This window comes from Thalia democratica, chromosome 7 (genome assembly GCF_965202585.1).
Source record: "Thalia democratica chromosome 7, ktThaDemo2.hap1.1, whole genome shotgun sequence".
NCBI lineage: Eukaryota > Metazoa > Chordata > Thaliacea > Salpida > Salpidae > Thalia > Thalia democratica.
Genome location: NC_139171.1, coordinates 51,413,290 through 51,433,379, shown reverse-complemented (window position 1 = coordinate 51,433,379; position 20,090 = coordinate 51,413,290). Strand labels below are relative to the sequence as shown.

At 26.6% G+C, this 20,090-nt stretch overlaps 2 protein-coding genes and 1 pseudogene across 2 annotated transcripts; all 3 read left to right on the top strand.

The window, feature by feature from the left end:
* Nucleotides 1-231: 231 nt before the first annotated feature.
* Nucleotides 232-1,006, top strand: LOC145840609 (bolA-like protein 3 pseudogene; annotated as a pseudogene).
* A 767-nt stretch (nucleotides 1,007-1,773) lies between these two features.
* On the top strand, nucleotides 1,774-3,180 carry LOC145841726 (malate dehydrogenase, mitochondrial-like). Its single transcript, XM_082949076.1, has one exon. It carries the CDS (start codon nucleotides 1,801-1,803, stop codon nucleotides 2,833-2,835), a length of 1,035 nt encoding a protein of 344 aa, XP_082805202.1. The 5' UTR covers nucleotides 1,774-1,800; the 3' UTR covers nucleotides 2,836-3,180.
* LOC145841725 (anoctamin-10-like) lies at nucleotides 3,151-18,418 on the top strand. Its single transcript, XM_082949074.1, has 15 exons — nucleotides 3,151-3,259; nucleotides 8,467-8,651; nucleotides 10,188-10,306; nucleotides 10,568-10,696; nucleotides 11,326-11,445; nucleotides 11,789-12,057; nucleotides 12,355-12,530; nucleotides 12,932-13,080; nucleotides 13,251-13,306; nucleotides 13,685-13,759; nucleotides 13,952-14,140; nucleotides 15,081-15,272; nucleotides 15,953-16,096; nucleotides 17,471-17,587; nucleotides 18,043-18,418. The coding sequence occupies exons 1-15, from the start codon at nucleotides 3,224-3,226 to the stop codon at nucleotides 18,112-18,114; spliced, it is 2,028 nt and encodes a 675-aa protein (XP_082805200.1). The 5' UTR covers nucleotides 3,151-3,223; the 3' UTR covers nucleotides 18,115-18,418.
* The last annotated feature ends 1,672 nt before the right edge of the window (nucleotides 18,419-20,090 follow it).

Sequence of the window (20,090 nt, the reverse complement as noted above, 5' to 3'; positions counted from 1 at the left end):
ATTAAAAAAAAACTTTTAAGATAACTTTAAAAATTTAAAACCATGCTGTTATTTATTTTTTATAGTTTTATCAAATCATAGATTTATAACTTTAAAGTAGGGTTTTGTTCATGACAAGCTACATGTGTTTGCAACTCTCTTATTTGTGTTGTCAAAGTAAAATAAGTTTAAAAGTTATTAAAGACCGTTTCAATTGAATTAATATATTAAAATTAATATCTCTTTAGAAAGTAAAAAGCATACCTTATAATGTCTAGAGTTCTACTTAAACTTCTCAGTCCAAGATCAAAATTACTGAACAGCTCCTTGCTGATGCATAAACAACAGTTTGACTTTTCTAGAAAGCCCATTGACATGGTAATCAAGCCCTCTATGTCTTGCAGTTTGCCTTCCAGAGCTTTCTCGTCCAGCCCAAACCCAACAGATGGTGAAGCGCTGCTCACCACCATTCTGATGAAAACATTTCCAAAAGCCACTGAAATAAAAGTCAATGACATATCTGGGGGTTGCGGGGAAATGTACGAGGTTTATGTGACCAGCGCAGAGTTTAAGGGAATAAGAACATTGAAGCAGCACAAGCAAGTTACTGAAGCGCTGAAAAACGAAGTGCCCAAAATGCATGGGCTGAGGATTTTCACAAGTTCAGCTTGAATTAAGAGACTTTTTTTTTTATGAAACAATTATTATATTTTAGGCAAATACTGAACAGTTTGGGCTGTTATAAATTTTCAAATTTTAGTATATAATTATATTTTAAGTGTTTAAGCAAAACTTCTGCTGCAAGTTTTTATTTGAAGTTGTTTTCTTTTTGATATAAAAGTTTGTATTTTAATTAATTTTACAAGTTTCCAAATTTTTGTTACTAAAACAATTAATTAAAAACATTTTTTGAATACTTTGTTGATGTGTAATGTTCTAAGTTTACTTCTGCTTAACAATGATTTACACTAAGGATAAGCATTTTTTATGGTTAAAAAATTATTTATTACATCTAATAAAATTATATATATATTTCAAAACCTTATTATGATGTAGTTTAATGTTAGCAATAATTAAAAAATATCTGTTCAATATATGTATATTAATTCAGATGTTTTGACAAAAATATATATTGTTAAGTTGTATTTTCAAAAAAAATTATAATAAATACTTTAATACTTTAGAATTTAATAAATATCAGTAAAAATTTGGTTTAATATTTTAACAACATAATAAATCTATACTTAGGTTTATGAGGCAATATTTTTAATTTGTTTCATTGCTTTTAACTTTATAAAATAAAAGCAGTACTGTAATTTGACCTATAATAGTTAAACAACTTAATATTTTAACTATCTGTTAATTAGCAACAAAGCTCAATATAACTTTGTGTTTAAGTTTTACCATAAATTTTTAGTAATAGTTTGTAATTAATACAAGTAGAATGTTTACATTAAAAAAAAGTACATTATTTATTTATTTATTTTTTCAAGTATTATTTGAAACTTAAACTTTTTTATTATTAAAGTTATACAAGTTTTTTTATTAAAATCAAACCCAAAATGTAAGTTTTTACTTTTTATACAAGGTACTAAGGACTGTCAATTTTAAAAATAAGAAAGATTTTACAAAGAAACAATATAAGAATTTATAAAGAATGTTCACTTTCCATCTTTTAAACTTAAATTTCTTAACATTATAGTGAATTAATTGGTAATAAAATAATTTATTTAGAGATAACAGAACTTAATATTGTTTATTAGATTGTATCAACAAGTATATTTTTGCAGCTTTTGTTGTAACAAACTCAAAAAAAGAATCATGGCAGCCGTCAGAAACTTGCTCACTAAAGTCAACAACGTCCTTCCCACCATTGGAGCCAGGACCTTGTCAACTTCCACCGTCAACAACCACAAGGTTGCTGTCCTTGGCGCCTCGGGAGGAATCGGCCAGCCAACATCCCTCCTTCTCAAACAGAATCCCAGCGTCAACAAGCTGGCCCTGTACGATGTTGCCCACACCCCAGGAGTGGCCTGCGATCTCAGCCACATTGACTCCAGCGCCCACGTCACTGGTCACACTGGCATGGATGAGCTGGAAGAGTGCTTGAAGGACTGCAAGGTTGTGGTCATCCCTGCCGGAGTGCCGAGGAAGCCAGGCATGACCCGTGATGACTTGTTCAACACCAACGCTAGCATTGTAGCCCAGCTGACTAAAGCCTGCGCCAAAGTTTGCCCCGACGCTTTCATCTGCATCATCTCCAACCCGGTCAACTCCACTGTGCCCATTGCCTGCGAGATGTACAAGAAGGCAGGCAAGCCAACCAGCAAGATCTTTGGAGTGACCACTCTGGACGTCGTGCGCTCAAACACTTTTGTTGCCGAGAACAAGGGCCTTGATGTTTCCACCGTTGATGTCCCTGTCATTGGAGGCCACGCCGGTATCACCATCATCCCGTTGCTGTCCCAAGTCCAGCCGCCAGTAACTCTTGACGACGCCACAATTGATGCCATGACCAAGAGGATCCAGGACGCTGGAACCGAGGTGGTCAACGCCAAGGCCGGAGCAGGAAGCGCCACTCTGTCCATGGCTTACGCCGGAGTCCGTTTTGCCAACTCTTGCTTGGATGCTTTGAACGGAAAGGACAACATTGTTGAGTGCGCTTACATCCCATCATCTGTCTGTGAAGGTTTGGAGTACTTCTCTACTCCACTTGTTCTCGGACCAGAAGGCGTGAGGTCCAACTTAGGCATGGGAGAAATCACCCCATACGAGCAGGGCTTGGTCAAGGCGTGCGTGCCAGAGCTCGACAACTCCATCAAGAAGGGAGAAAAGTTTGCTGCAAATTTTGATTAATTGTGTAGTTGTGACTCTGCTCTGATTTCTTTTCGTAACCGTTCAATTTGTAAGTTAGAAGACCAGACAAGTTAGACCAAACACTATTTTTTATTTCGATAATTAAACTGTCACACTTCTATGTTTCATTTGTGTGTATTTTTAATTAGATGTTTTATTTTTTTTCAACTAACACTAAAAGTTTTAATTCACAATTTTATGTTCAATTATTTATTAGTTAATTTTATTTATTTTAATCTTTTAAGTATATAATCTAACAACAAAAATGTTTATCAGTTTAAATTTAGTCTGGTGCTAACTTACTTTTTATCGTATAGATATAAAAATAAAAGCATTAAAACCAAACTGACAAGTAGTTTTTTGTGAAATGAAAATATAGTGAACTAAAATGGATATTCGTCAACGTAAGCATATAGTTTCAGAGGTTAGATCTTTTAAAGTTGTTAACCAATATAAATAATTTTCATGTTATAATTTTTTTAATTTTTAATACAACCACCAAGATTTTTGTCGAGCTCATGGGATGCTCACTATAAATGCAGTAATTGAAAAGTGAATAATTCTATTTCAACTAAGTTGTTTTTATGCTGACTAGTACTGCTTGATAACACTTAAGGATCATGCTACTTAGTTTATGAATACTAACAGCTATTATTACAACTTTCTGACTTAATACAACACTCGTTTAAAATGTCTCTTAACAAACACATTTTTTAAATGATGTTCAAACACTTTTTTTTGCTTTTAATAAAAAAGTTAAATGATAATTACAAGTTAATAACGAAGTTAAAAATTATGTAAAACATAACTCTGTTGATGCATTAAATTAAATAAACTAATACTTACTCATCACATACCCTTTGTTGCTGCTTTCAAAACAGTAATTGCAAACAGTAAACAGTAAAAGCAAAAACTTTTAACTAGTTAGAGCCTTCTTTCAGTACCAAGACTCGTTTAAAAAAATTAAAACTTATATTGTTTTTTATTTTGCGTTTGAGTTAGTTTCAAAACAATTTTTGAAGCTTATAGTCATCTAAAGAAGAAAACTTAATAAATATTTACTGTTTAATCTTCTTTTTTCTACAAACTGCAGAAGTTTTTTTTTCCGAATTTTGTGCATTTTTTTCCAAATTTTTGTGTAGAAATTTTAATGAGCACTTTTAATATACAATAGTACTAATATTTCAGAAAGCATTATTAAAAATGATTTTTGATAGGTTTAAGAAGTCTAGTAGGTATTGTAAACGTCTCGTTTGAACATTTTAATCCCGTTTTGAAAGCTTTTACCGGTACTGTCAGTTGCTTAACCTGTATGAAATATTGAAACTATAGTTTAAGGTTTATAGATTAGTGGCGTAGTAGTTTCCATATGGATAATCGAAAATAAAAAATTACATAAGGTCAGAATTTCTTAAAGTGGATGATTAGCTATCAACAGGCATTAACTAGTAAGGGAACGTTAATTAATTAGGTAATTAACTAGGAAAAAGGCATTATCTTGTAAAGGGGCTCAACTATTTTATTAATTTTTACCAAGACAAGTAGGCAATCATGAAAATGAGTTAGGGAAACCCTACATTAGACGAAGTAGTTTTTGAAATGTTTTTTAACCATTAAATTTCATAAGTTTAATTAAACAGTAATTTTAAACAAAAACTGAAATATTTACAAAACCTTGGCGTTCCTAGCTTACTTCTTTTTTAAATAAAAATTATTTTCTAACTAATCTTTCTGGTTAGTTACTACTTAATCAATGTAATGGGTGTATTCTTCAGACATAAAGTTGCTATATTAAGAAGAGGAATAGACTTCGAACAAATTTCCAAAGAATCGCATACTTCAATAATTCAGACTTTGAATTTCTTACATTCACAATAATTATAATAACTCAATAATTCTCAAATTTATAGTTTTCTGCTTGGAATTAATTTCTAAAATTTGCTTTTAAAAATTTAGATTAACGCTTCCATTAGATTAGTGCTCAGCATTTTACTAAAATTTAGTGTATAATGAACTCTTCAGTTTTTATTTTATTAATACAAACTTCTTTTTTGTAACAGTATCCTATCTTTATTAATTTAAAACATTGTAAAACTCTTTTGAAAACTTTGATAAAAGTAAAGTACAAATACAGTGTTTTGGTATCTGTTCACACTAAAATAATTTTATGGACACTTTGAATTCAAAAGGCTAGTTTGGAAAAGATAAATATAATTTGTAATTAATTAAAAAAAAGTTCTATTGATTTATTTTTTATTAAAAATTATCAATGTAAACTAAAAATCATTTTTGTCAATAAACCAAAAAAATTCCAAGAGTTAATTATTTAACTTGATAAACTAAGTTTATAAAAGTTTTACTCATACTGAAAAACTAAAAGCAAAGTTGTCAAAAAACCTGGAATTCTAGATTAAAAAAACCTTGAATTTTGAACAAAAATCTCTAAAAACATGAAAAACCTGGAATTTTAAACAATTTTCTTATATAAATTAAGGCAATTTCGATTTGACACAAAAAATCTATCATATAGATAATTATTGTTTGTTATCATTAGATTTCTATTCATTTAAAAACAAATTTAAAAGTAGCTTTGCAGTACCCTTTTAATGTTGTTCTACCATTTAAGAAAGTTTTTTTTAACTTTAAACTAAAAATAGACTAAAAAGCTTGTATTTTTGAAAAGTTGGAAGAAATTTCTCAAAAACTGTTGGCAACCCTTTAGTAGTGTTAAGAAAGTAAATTAAATTAGAAAGTACACTATATTTTCTAAAATTAATAGATTAGACAATTAAAGTCTAAAAAAAGTAAAATTATGTACTTACTATTTTAGTTTACAAGTTACTAAGAAGTTTTAAGCATATTCATTAAAGTTTTTATAAGTAATAATTCATAATTTCAATAATAGATTAAATTGCTGAACTTTATTACTACCAAAGAAAACTTTAAATAAGTTATAAATAAAATATTATTTTTTGTTAATAATCTTTTCTAGTTGAAGGTCCAAATAAAAACTAAAACTATTTCTTGAAAAATATCTACAACAGTTTGAACATTACTGAGTTTATTAAAAGCTAACAACATTCTTCTTTAGTTTCATCTACTTTTAAAAACTTTAACTGTGTTAGTTGTAACAAAAATAAAAGTATGATTAAAAACAAAAATTTAAATTTTCAAACTGTAAATAAAATAGCTGAATTTAATAAGCTTTATAAGGATCATGATATCTTAAATATTTAGTTATTTTTCTAAACTATATTTATAATGCATTTTTAACAAAATGTACAAAAAGTTTTTTTGTCCTATATTTGAATGATTGCACAAGTTAAAAAGCAGAAACAGGGTTGCCACACACTCAGGATGACTCAAGTTTTTAAAATCTCAGGATAGTTGGATTTTTTAAAAACTTAGGCTGACTCAGGATAAATTTGTTGTTTTTTAAAAAACTTCAGATAGTTTTAAGATTAAAAAATCTCAAGACCAACAAAAAAAATATATATTACTTGATTTAGTTTCAATGTTTACTTCTGTTATAATTTATATTGTTAAAGAACTTGATTTTTTTTAAGTAAAAAAAAAATAATGAGTTGAGATTAAGGTCACTCAGGACAGTTTTTTTACTTAAAGAGTGACGTAACTAGTCTAGAGTGCACAGAAATTTTTAACAATGATAAGCATAGGTCTATAGCAGTTTTGGTGGCACTGACATAATATATATAAGTATTTAAGAATTTACCAAGCAACCATTTAAAACTGCAAAAGTGTTCTTAAACTTAAACTATACTTAATGTCAGCCTTTCTTTTTTAAATCTAATAGTCCCAAATATTTTTTAAAGCTTAAAAATAATATAAAAAAATTCATAAATCATAGTATGTAAAATTTGTATTTTTTTCTTGGGTATCTTTTTGAACGTGAATATCAAAATGGTGTAATTTTCTATCTAGATAAAGTTTTTAAAACTTGAACAGTTGTAATAAAATTTTTGAGGTTATTATTAAGTAATTGAATCACTAAACCAAAAAAAGTCCGTATTTAAGAAGAGTTTTTAGTAATTTTATGACAAAAGTTTTCAAAAGAAATATTAAAAAAGTTGCTTTTAGCAAAAACAAACTTATAGATTAATTTTAGTTTAAATAACATTTGAAATAAAAGTTGTTATATACATGTTTGTAAAGGAAACTTCACAAATTATTAATTTTGTTTAAATAACTAAATGAAGCTTTTAATCATCTTTAAATTCTACTAATTTAGTTTAAGTTTTTTATATACGAAACAATCCTATTATTTGTAAAAATAATACACTTGTGGCCTGTTTAAAAGGTAATTAAAAAAGTAACCAAATTCTATTAGTATTGCAATCATTTTTTAAAGATGTTATTATAACAAATAGAACTCTACAAAATATAACATTACTAGATAATTTGAGTACTTCAATTAGAAATTAAAATTAGAATTATCAGAAAATATAACAGATCTTCTAAAAAAGCAGGTATCTTACAAAGTTAAAGAAGGTTAAAATAAACTTTTGTAACAGTTGATATGTAGAAATAGGTTGTAAAAAAAAGGCATTAAAAATTTAGTATCATAGTAAATAGAAAAGTTTCCTAATCAACTATGCTTCTAAACTAATTGCTGCCGGTCTTTTGAAAAATATAGCACTAAATAAAAATCTGTACACATTATGAAGGCAACATTATCCAAAATTTTTTGAACGAAATTTACTGTTATTACGATTTACTCATACTTCTTACTGTTGGACATTGTATTTTTTAATGAAATATCACAAAATATTTTTTTATGTACAAAATTTAAGTTGTTTTTTAAGAATATGTAAATATTTTTATATTTTTAAGTTAGCAACTCACATAACTTTCAAAAGCTAATCGCATAAGATCACTGAAGAAAAAAAAGCCTACTAGTTTGTTTTTGAAATGGAATTTCATTAAAATTGTTACTCACATTATGGTTAAATAATGTTTATTGGTATTAAATATTTTAAAACTAGCTCTTAAAAGTAAGATTAGATATATTTGAAAATTGATTGTACTTAAAAACTCATTAAAAGTTTAGACAAAACTGTGCATACACACACTTGAAAATTATTCTTTAATTTATTATTTTAAATTAAAATACTGAAATATAATTACTTTAAAAAAAGGAAGAATTTATAGTTTATACTCAGTTTTCTTTAAAAGATAAGGTATATTTCTCCATAAAAATATATGTTATTAGTTCACTACTTTTAAATTTCCAACCAAATGTTAAATTGCTTCCAATAAGTTTAACTTTCAATGTTTCATAACTGTATAAAAATTTAAAAGTTTTGTATACTATTTTTGTAGACTATTTTTTGCATTAATATATAAAAGGCAAGCTATGTAAGTTTTGTGAATCATAAAAAATTGTAGGTTTAATTTTACTCAGTTCTTTTCTTCAGTTATAATAACAACTATTTGTAAGAAAAATGTTTTTATAAGGTATCAAAGCAATACTATTTTTTTTTTGAAGTAAGTTTAGATTAAAACTAATTAAAAATAATTTATGTTTTTTGTTAATTACTATTTTATGAAAATAAAACATAACATTTTGATTTAAATGTTCATTGCAGTATTGTTACTTGTTATTGTTCGCAGGAGAGTGAAGTAGAAAGCACCAACCCACCAAAGTTCCCCATCATACTTATTCGATTTTCCGAACAAACTTCGCAGCAGGCAGTCGACTGGCTTCACAAACGGATAACCGCGTCCCATGACGTGGGTGGCTGCGATCTGAACGTTGTGAAAAACGTTGATGATAACAAAGTGCTTTTATTCATCTCGTAAGTAGGATGCATGTTTCACAGTTTGTTTTGGTTTTTCACTTGGAACTCTTGGGATATTTTAAATAAAACGTTGACCAGTTTGTTTATTTTTTAACTTTTTTATTAGAATTAGACTGATTCTGTGAAGTATCAGTATTGACCAGTTTTATAAAGTTGTTTAAACTTCTTTGATGTTAAGGAGTATAATTAGTACTATTATTATTTTTGGTATAACTAATGTTAAATTTAAAAAAGCTATTTTAAGTTTATCTAAAACTTTTATTCTATATAATTATAGTTTTCTTCTTAAAAATATGTATAGCTTTTGATTAAGTAAGATAATAAGTTAGATTGAACAAAATCATTATTTTTTAGTATATAACTAAGTATTGCTTATACATTTAGTTTTTGTAACAATATGATTGATTATATTTTTGATTATACAAAAAAGAAACCAAAAATATAAAAATTGTTTTCTATGAAGTTAAACTTAGCATTAGCTTATTTAAGTTTATAACGAATTTAGTTTAGTAAAGGGCATAGTATAATTTAGATGTCAAATATGTTTTGCGTTTATAAATACACATGCATTGTAAAAGTTTTTGTAGTTATTAACAAACTTTATTAGACTTTTTCTTCAAAATTTCTTTAAAAATTAAAAAAAAGTGTTACATTTAAAGTAGAAATCTGTTGATTAAAAAAACAATATATTTCAGTAGGTTTTTGAAAGTTGTATAAAGGTAAATAATAATATTTTGAAACAAAAATAGTATGTAAACTTAATTAAAATTATATTAAGTCAATATTATGCTTTTTTATACAAATTAACTATTTATTTTCTAATTTTGCTGATAATGTGATTAAGCATTTAAATTAGTAGGCTAAATATTTTATTTATCATCATCATCACTTATCTTATAATCTAAAAACAGAATAAAAATTGAATTTCAATAAATAATAAGTGAAAATGATTAAATTTCTTGTTATTTACAGTCAGTATTTATTTTATACTTTATTAGTGATGATGTAAGATCATGTGGTAAAATATTAGTGCTGTTATGTAAAAACAATATAAATAGATAAATTTGCTAGTTCACACATTTTTTAATTGCAGATGTTTATGATTTTGAAATAGTAAAATAATTTCATTTTCAAAATTTTCATAAAAGTTCTATTTGTTTTTTTGCTAACCTTTAGTGAAAGCTTGTATACTGTCTAACAACAATTTTTTTTTACAAAGCAAGTGATCTTGATAAATTAATTGCTTGAAGTTATAGCAGATTCATAACATAGTTTGTCTCATTATTTAATTTATTATTGTTCTTTTTTTTTGCTATTTATACAAAGGCAGCTCTACAAAGATAATGACTCATACTAGAAATTAAAGGATGTTATAAAAAAATTTAAACTTTAATATTTCATAAAAAATTCTAAATTAGGAAAAAGCTTAATTCTAATTTTATTATAAAAGTTCACGGGTTTTAAGTATAATCACACTTATTGTTAATAAACACTTTTTGTATAAGTTTAAAGTAAAACATTGATTTACAACAGAGCGAGCAAAGAGAGAATATTGAGAGGAGCAGATGAAATAAACATCAGGAAGTTTTACAACGACGGAAGTCTTCGTGATTTTTCAGTGCAAGATCAAAACAACTTCAGAAACTTCCAAGGTTTTTATTAACTGTTCTCAATTAACTTAATTTTGGTATTAGTTTCTTTTAAGAAATTAAAAAAAAATACTAGTTTTTAGAATTTGTATAAATTATAAAAAACATATTCGATTTACCCTCCATCAGCTAAAAACTAAGCTGTGTGGAATGTATTTTATCTTATGAAGGGACTAACATAAATGAAAAAATAAATGACTAATTTGTGTTTACACAGTCTCAACTGTAACATATTTTTGTTGAAAACAATCAATTCAAACACAGATGAAGATTTCTTCTCCGAATGTGAGCAGCAGAGGATAATAACTCAGTCTCTGAAAGGAATAAGGTCCAACGACGAATCACACGTTCCAGGTCATGAAAACGTTCATCTTTACAAAGGAAAATCAATATGTTGGTTTAACTTACTTACTGCAAAAAAAAAACATACGTTTCAAATCGTTTTAACAGGCTATCATTTAATAAATTTGTGATTTTTTATTGCTCAGCAGAATTTTTATTATAAATCAGTATATTTTATATATAGACTCTAGTGAATTAAAAAATAAAGAAGCTTATTTTAAGCACAATAAATATTGCTTTGGAAAATTTAGTATACCAGGTCGTTTTATAAAAAGAAAAGTATGTGTAAAAAAATGTTTTACAGTATTATTTGATGTTTGATAACCAGTTATAAATACATACTTATTTTTTCTGTGTATAATTTGATATTTGATACTCTACTATGAATACTTAATTTATAATTTAATTAAGATTCAAAAATAAATGTTTTATAACAATTTTATATAACATGTTGATAATTATTTTGAATAATTTTGTTTTAAAAAAGTGTGATATTTATAAAAAAAAACAATATTTATAAACGTTTTTATAGTTGTATGAAATTTTAAAAATGTTTTAAACTTTACCAACATATTGGTTAATGTTGTTACAAAAAAGTATTTATTTTTAAAATAACAACACTTTAATTTTAAGTTTTATATACTCACTTTGCATATTATGACGTCACCATTTGTATACAGTGCAGCGGATGATCTCGAAAAACCTTGTCACTGATTTCTTTCCTCTTCACAACTTGGAATCCCTCCAAAAATTAAACTCCAAAATGTATGGGAACATCAAAAACTTCAAAGCCCCATTAAGTGAGAAACATTTTAAAATTGTTTTTTTTATTCCATTTTTAAATAAACTATTTTCAACAAATTTCTTAGTGTTTGAGAAAAATGTTGTTAAATGTGTAAAATAAATATTCTAAGCTGAATTAAGTATAGTTTGATATAAAAAAACTAGTTTTTATAAAGTTCATCATGTTGTTATTATCAACTTTTTTTTTCCAAAGTGCAGATGACATATGATTATGTTTATTAAAATTGAAAAAATCGTATTTTAACGATGTTTTGTGCCAGGCTTCTTTTTGGCTTTCAGGGTCTATTAAGCCAAACCATCATACCTAAATTAGTATAACTTAAAAAATCCCCTAAACAGAGGAAATCCAGGCCTACTACGGGTGTTCGGTGGCAGTCTACTTCTCATTCCTCAACTTCTACCTCAAATCGCTGCTGGTGTTGGCGTTCATGTCGCTGTTGTACTGGGCGCTAGTGGGCGCTTGGGAGCAGGAAGACAATTTCGTCAATAGTGTTGACGACAACTGGATAGTGTCGCTGATGCACCTGGGCTGGGCGGTCACCTTCCTGGTGCTGTGGACCAGAAGGTCGGTCCAGTACGCCTTCGACTGGGGCAGTCTGGGAATGAAGGTTTTTGTTTTGATTTTAATAATATCGTTTTTTTTTGTAACACAGTTATTAGTTATATTATTATTTTTTTGTCGTTTAAAAGTTAATTGATGTTTACCTGAGTGTTGAAACGTACAAGTATTTAAAACTTTGCTTGGTTTTTTACAACAAAAAAATATTGATAAAGTATTTAAAGCAACTTACAAATGATCATAAACGCAATCTTCAGGAAATGTTATATTAACTATCTTCATTTTACACAACAAACAGCAATAAATAATAAGGTTGAAATTCAAACAAACCTAATACGATCCACAGACGGTTGAGAAGCCGAGGATGGCGTTCAGAGGGGACTTGGGGGTGAACCCGGTCACAAACAAGTTGGAACCCCAGTACGAGTGTTGGAAGAGGAACGTCAGGATCGCCTTCGTGTCCCTTCCCATCGTGTTCGCGTGCAACCTGTTGGCCGTCGCCGCCATGTTCTACTATTTCAAGTGATTTTTTTGCTGATATTAGAAAAGTTGATTGTTAGTAGAATTAGAATTACAAGTGTGGTAGTTGTTATAGAATGAGTTGACTGTTGTGAATAAAAAAGTATGAGTGGAGTTCATCTAAGCTTTGAACAGTAGAAGTATGTTGATTAAGTGAGATTGGTGTAAAACTGAAATAAATTTGTTATTTGTGAAAATGTTGAATTTGTTTTAATAAAAATGTTCATCGTTAATTTATAAAAAAAAATCAAAAATTTCCTGCAATCTAATTTAGTAGCCAGCGGAAAAGCCACTGAGCTTGTTGTTTTCTAATTCATAACAGCTACAATTCGAAGAATACTAAAAATAAATTGTTTAAGTTCAAATAAGAAGCCTTGACGAGCGTAACTAATTAAATTTTACAGTTGGGAAGTGCACATGATCGGGTTGTTCAAAACTGACGATTCGTACTACTCCCTGTTCATGCAGAACCTTCCCTCCATATTGTACTCCATTCTCATACAGATCGCCAACGCCATGTACCAGCAACTCGCCGAAAACCTCACTCATGCCGGTTTGTGAATTGTATTGTAAAATTAGAGGTTTTTAGATGGAAATGAGTAGTTTTGTTAAACAATAAAAAAGTACCAACTAGTAACTTTGATTTTTTCTGTTAATCATTAGTTTTTGTGTTAAATGTAATTTCGAGATATATTTTGTTACGTTTGAAAATGTTTTTATCAGAAAATCATAAGTACGAGAAGAATTATCAGAATGCACTGATTTTCAAAACTCTTTTGGTAAGTTGTGTTTTTTTTAACTAATAATAAAAGCTGTTCAAGAACAGACAGTAAAAAATAAGTATTACATTTTTATTTTGAATTTTTTTATTTAAAAATAAACTCTTATCTCGTAAATATAAATCTAACAGTGTTTCAAACTTGCATAGTATGTTTTTTGAAGAAATTTTTCAGTTACTTTACTTTTTTTATTTACTTGCATACTAAAAAAAAAAGTAACATTATGTTTCAAAAGTATTAATAACTTTAATAAGTGATAAAAGTTTTTTCTTAAAATAACCTTTTACAACTAAAAAAAAGTTATGTAAACCTCGTTGCATAAGTTTTAAAATATGACTGAAATATATGTTTCACATAAACTTTTTATTATTTTCACAGTTTAATTTCGTCAACAATTTTTTGGTGCTGTTCTACATTGCGTTTGTATACAGAGACATGGTTATGCTCAGTGTTGTGAGTTTTTTTTAAATTTATTCAGTGTTTTAAATCTTAATATCAGGTAAAAAGGTAAATGCTTTTAAAGTGTTTTATAAATAACGCTCTTCAAAAAATATTTTTTATTTATAGTTTAACAAAGTTTTCTCTAATTAAAAAATTATATTTTTATTAGAGTTGTTTTCTTTAACATTAAATAAAATTTTCAAGACACTTCGAAACCTGTTTCTGATGGACATCGCGATAAACCAGTTGGTCGAATGCATCCTTCCTTTTGTAAACTTCAAACTGAGATCGTTTTCAAACAAGAACAGAAAGAATGAAGATTACAAAAAGACCGACGAGAAAATGTCGTTGCTGGAGCAAGCCCGCATCGAGCTTAAAAAAGATACATACACGGTAGTTATTTAATTATTATAAGACGTATTTGAGCTAAAAGAAATGTTGTAATTTAACAAAGTCTACTCTAGTTTAGTAATTAATGCACATTGTTTTAAAACGTTTATTTTAAAAATGAGGATCTAGCAAACGTACTAAATTTGTGATTTTAAAGCTAATATTTAGTTTAAAGATCTTTTTGATGTTCAAATATCGTTTGTTTTGAAGGGACTGGTTTTAATATGGAAAATTATGCTGTGAAAGTTTGTAACTCATTTTTTTATTGCTCAGGTTTTTTTTTGCTTTGAAAATCTATATATGTACATTAATTTTATAAAAACTAAGTTCAACTTTATATTCACAAGTTCTTTTTTACTACCTTAACATATACACCCTAATCCTTGATCAATTAGTTTAGTATGCATGATCCTAAAGTTTTTCTCATAAAATGTTCAGACTACCTGTACCGAATAAATCAACTTTACAAAGTTATGATTTATCCCATTTTTTTTATGATTTTAACAAAATAGTTTTAGATAAAAATTGATTGAAAATCTTAATATTCTCCTGATTGTCAACATCTAAAGACCACTTGTAGTTGTGACAAATAAAATTTAATTAAATAATTTTGTTTGTAAATACAATATATTCCTTAAAAATGATAAAATATTTGCAACATTGGTATAATTAATTAGTTTTAAAGACTTGTCATTAATTTTTTTATTGTTAAAAGTTTAAGTTATGGTATACTAATGCGTTCCTAACCACATGTTCATGCTAAAATTATATAAAAATTCTCGATTTTCAACAAACAGTCAGTATTTCTTTTTATTTGGATATTTTTTGACACAGAGGACTATTTGGAGATGTGAAAAAATATAATCCATTAAATACACTTGTTCCTTCTAGAATTTTTTTTAACATGAATAAAACCCCCAATTACAAATATTCCCACCAACAGTCAACGTTCGAGGACTACTTGGAGTTGTGGCTGCAGTTCGGCTACGTCATGCTCTTCTCGTGCGCCTACCCGTCGGCCGCCTACCTGACCATAATCAACAACTTGACCGAGCAGCGGACGGACGCGTACAAGCTGAACAACTTGTACAGGAGGCCCTTCGCCAGGCAGACCGACGGCATTAACGCGTGGGAGGTTGTAAAGTTTATATAAAAAATGAATTTGTTAGCAAAGTTGTTGAATATTTGTTATGTTTGATATGTGAATTTTGAGTGAGTAATTAAAATAAAATATGTTTGAAAATATTGTTAGTGAAGTATATAGAAATGAAAACACAGGTTTGTAACTCTAATAACTACAGTAAAAGATAAATAAAGTTTTGATTTACAATTAGTTATCGTTTAGTTTAGTAAAAAAGTAAGTTCATAACCTATGATCATGAAAACGTTATAACTTTGTAAAAGTAGTAGTTAAAGTTCTTTCTTATGAGGTGGTGATTAACAATGTGAGTATATATGATGCACATAATTAAGGTAGGTACATAATCCATTTTAGTTAATTTTTCTAATGGTTTTTCTCATATTTGATTAAAAATGTTAAACTGAGATTATTATTTTCTTTTTTTTATCCTAAAAATATAAAAATTTTAATTGAGCTATTTTTTCAAAATGAATCTTTATTTTACTACTTTAACTATTTTAAGTTTTTGCACTTTCCAGATATTGTGCTTATTGTATTTCAATGTATTTAAGTTATTTTTAGTTTGACTAACAAAATTTTTAAATGCTTTTATTGAAAAAGTTAAAAAACTCCATTAGAATAACAACCACCATGGTGTATTATAATTTAATTTATCAAATAAATTTTCTATTCAGAACGCATTCAACATACTGGTGTATCTTTCAATAATAACCAACTTGGCGCTTATTGTTTTTTCCCCGAGATTCTTCATTCAATTTTACGAATTTTTCCCAGAAGGAACCACAGTTCACGTTGTCATTCTGTTCATTTTGTTAGAGGTTCGTTAATTTTGTGCACTTGATAAAGTATTGTAAACCTAAGAGCTATTTTATTATAATATTATTTTGCTAGATTATATGTGTAACTAAAGTTCATTAAAAAATACTTTCAAAGTTAGCTGAGACAAAACATATATAACATTTTATGAAGGTTTTGTTGATTTTAGAGTTAATTTAAACGTTTAGTAGCAATAAAGTTATATTTAGTCTAACTAATTATTTAGAATAAAAAACATGCAAAGATGATGCATTACTTATTGAAGCACTTTTTCATAAATTACCTCTAAAAATAAAATTTTTGTTTGAAAACATTTTATATTAATTGAGCTATTTGTTGTATTTCAGCTGTTTTTATTACTTAAAAATTTAAAAACACTCCTTTAAAATTTTTCATTTACGAGTTTTGATTTTGCCAGTATAAGATATGCTTGCATTTAACAATGTTTTCATTATTGTAGAAATTATGTCATTATTTTATTTGTTAACTGTTTCTAGTTAAAGATAGCTTTTATTATATATCTCTTAACAAAAAGTTTACAAAAACTTTTGATGTTTTGATAAAAAGTAAGTAATTATCGCTTTTAAATTACCATGATAATGTTTGCTTATAAAAATGATTTATTAAATTCATGTTTCTTGTTTAAATTCTTCAGAAAAAACTTAAAAATGACTTTTTGTACTTTCTTGAAACTGCTATGTTTTAGACATAGACGTTTATTAAAGGTACCCTATTGGAAAATAATTTAACTTTAGGTATTAAAGTAAAAATTTTAAGACAAGATACAAGATGTTATAGTTTTGTTATAATATATCATATCAGGTCAGGGTCTTAATATTTGTAAAAATTGGCTAATTGTTATAACTATGCAATTCCAAGTTAAATAAATGCATACCAACATTGCTAAAAGCTTAACTTGTTAAAATAGTTATAGATAGTTTAACAAACTGCCTATTAAAAATAAAATTATTGTTTCTACTGTTGATTAAAAAAGATTAAAGAGTTAAATAGCTAGAATTGAGAAATATTAACTGGAACAAAAACAAAAAACAAAAAAATATTTATTGTGGTAATTATTATTTATAAGTATTTATTAATAAATGAACCATAAAATTCAAAAATTGTTTTTTAAAGATTAACTTTTTGTGTTAAAGTCGGGAAACTATATTTCATTTTTGACTAAATGAAACATTTATAACCATGTCTTGATTTTTACTAAAATTTGTGGAAAATATTGTTAATAATAATAATAAATATATTTTATGTTAGTTTTTAATGTAAATAAAACTATTTAAAAGTGAAGTGCTTTTGACAACACAGTGTTTATGCATTCAAAAAATAACTTTTCTAAATGCTAAAACTTTTTTTTCATACAGCATACATTTTTATTGGGGAGGTTTCTCATTTCCTATTTTATTTCGTCAGTGCCTAGTAATATAAAGTTGGAAATGAACAAGTACCGATACCAAACTAGAATTCTACTTAAAAAATCTGTGAGTTTTGTTTGATGTTTGTAAGCTTTCAAAAAAAGTGTATTTAAAATTACGAAAGATCACTAAAGTTGCCATAAAGTCAACGGTGGGGATAATTAGTATTTTAAAATATTGTTATGTATGACTTTTGTTGAAAAAAAGTATTATTTTTATTGGATGTCATGTTACAGTTGCAATGTAAAAAAATAAAGTTATTTGAGTTTTGTAGGTTGATAGTAAACACATCTGAACAATTATTGTTCTAATGTTGTAAAAAGTAAGTAATAATCATTAATAACTTTTGTTAAATTGTTTTACATAAACTTATTTAAATTCCTATTTCTTAATGTTATAAAAATTAAATTAAAAAAAAGCTTTTTAACGAGCAAAAATATTAATACTTTGATATTTTTACATTTGAAAGCAGGTATTCATATTTAGTTTACTTTTCTACAAATTATTTTTCAATAAAACAGAACTCATTCGCTCCGAGATCAAACAAAATTTCTCCTGAAATTTCTGATTTCGGCGACCACTCGAAGACATGAATCAATTTTTTATTCAACCTGACTTTTATTCCGACTTCTATGCATTTTTATTTTTACTTCAGCAATTCTTCCAATTTATTTTCAAGTTTTTTCTATTCAAAATAACTAATTCATATCGGTTCAAAATCTTAATTTTTGTTGTAGTTTTCCGTACTTGCCTTATTTATGTAGTCTTCCAATTTTTAGTTATTTGTACAGATGTATGGTACCTATCCAAAGTACACAAATAGTTTTTTAAAATTGGTTCTTCTCTTATAATAATTATGACGAGTACCCTTTTTGTTGTTGTCAATTATAAAAGTTCTTCTGACGATTTTAACTTACAAAGTTAAGAGTATTAATGTATAACTTAAATTAATAAATGTAGAATTATTTTTTTAAATACATTTTGTTTTTAATAAAACTTTTAACAATTCTACCTATTACCAAACTATGTATGTTTATACAGTTTAAATAGGTGTAATTTACCAGTAATTAATAAACTTAACACCAAACTAGTTTATTAAGCGAAGAATGTTTTTAAACCATAAGTTTATTTCTATTCCTCATAGAAAGTCTAAAACTTAGGTAATTTTTATATTTACCAAAAACTGTTATGGAAAATTTTATTTTAAAGATCGTATGATTTTATACGCTGAAGATTGAAAGCACTAAAGATCTAAGAAGTTTATTGATATCAACTAGTAAAAAAAATAAAATCACATTTGTTTTTCTAGGCTAAGTAATATTTTTCAATGTTATTAAATAATTGCATACAAATAGAAGTAAAATCTCTAAAATAGTAGAACTATCAATAATTAGTTTGTAGAAAACTTTCGAACTCCATTTTAACTATTGTTACTTTTATACAAAAATGAAAGGACTTATCAAAAGTCTTAATTAGTATGAACACAAAAGATAATTTTTTAAATGTTATTTATCAATAAAACAATAACTAAAATAAAGTTAAAATTGAAAGTTTTCATTTTAGTTAAAAATTTAGTATTGTTCTACAAAAATTTTTAATAATAAAAACAACTTCTTATGAAGATTGATATTTTCTAAATCTCGACCATTTTAATCTTTTACTTTTTTAACTCCATTATCTCAAATTTTTTATCTTCAAGTGAGTACTGTCATTAAATTTAAAAGATACAATGCTTTTATTTAAACCAGTAAATTACTAAAAAAAAGTATACCATGACTTTTTTGTTTTACTATATAACAACGAATCGAAAATATTTGAAATAAACTACTTTAGGTCATTGTTTAGTTTGTTAGAATAACCGGAAGGTATAATAAAAAAAACAAATAGTTTTTATCATAAACGTTTAATTACTACAAGATTAACTTGTAAACAATGAAAAATACACAATATTTCGTAAATGCTTCAAAAAACTAGACTAGACAAAGTTAAAGACTTGTTACACAACAAAATAAAAAATTAATTTCGATATTAAAAAACATTCATGTTTATTAGGAAATATCTATGAAAAACATATAACCTTATATTTTTTCTAAACATTAATACAAATTTTAAAAGCAAAAGTTTTTACAAAGTTAAAAAGTTTCGTGTACAATTGTTATTGAAGAAATGTGCTAAAAGTTGTTCTAAAAAATATAGAAATAGCATACGAAATGAGAAGTTTATCTAAACTATAATAATAGGTTAAAAACTTCAAAGTAAAGTAAACCAAGACTACAATATTTTTATTCTAGCTATATAAAGTCAAAACTAAAACAAAACTACCAAATGATTCAAGATTTACATTTTTTATTACAAAGTACCGGTTCTTGTTAAACTTCAACACTAAACGTACGGTTTTATGTCTTAATTTGTATACTAAATGAGACTAAGTTGAATGTTTTGTTGGAGTTCTATAGTTTTTACAAGTAGTCTTGAACACACAACTTAATGCTAGTTGGTAGTGTGATTTAAACACATTCATAATCATATTGGTAATTTATTTTAACTAACCATAATCTTAGCTTTAAAA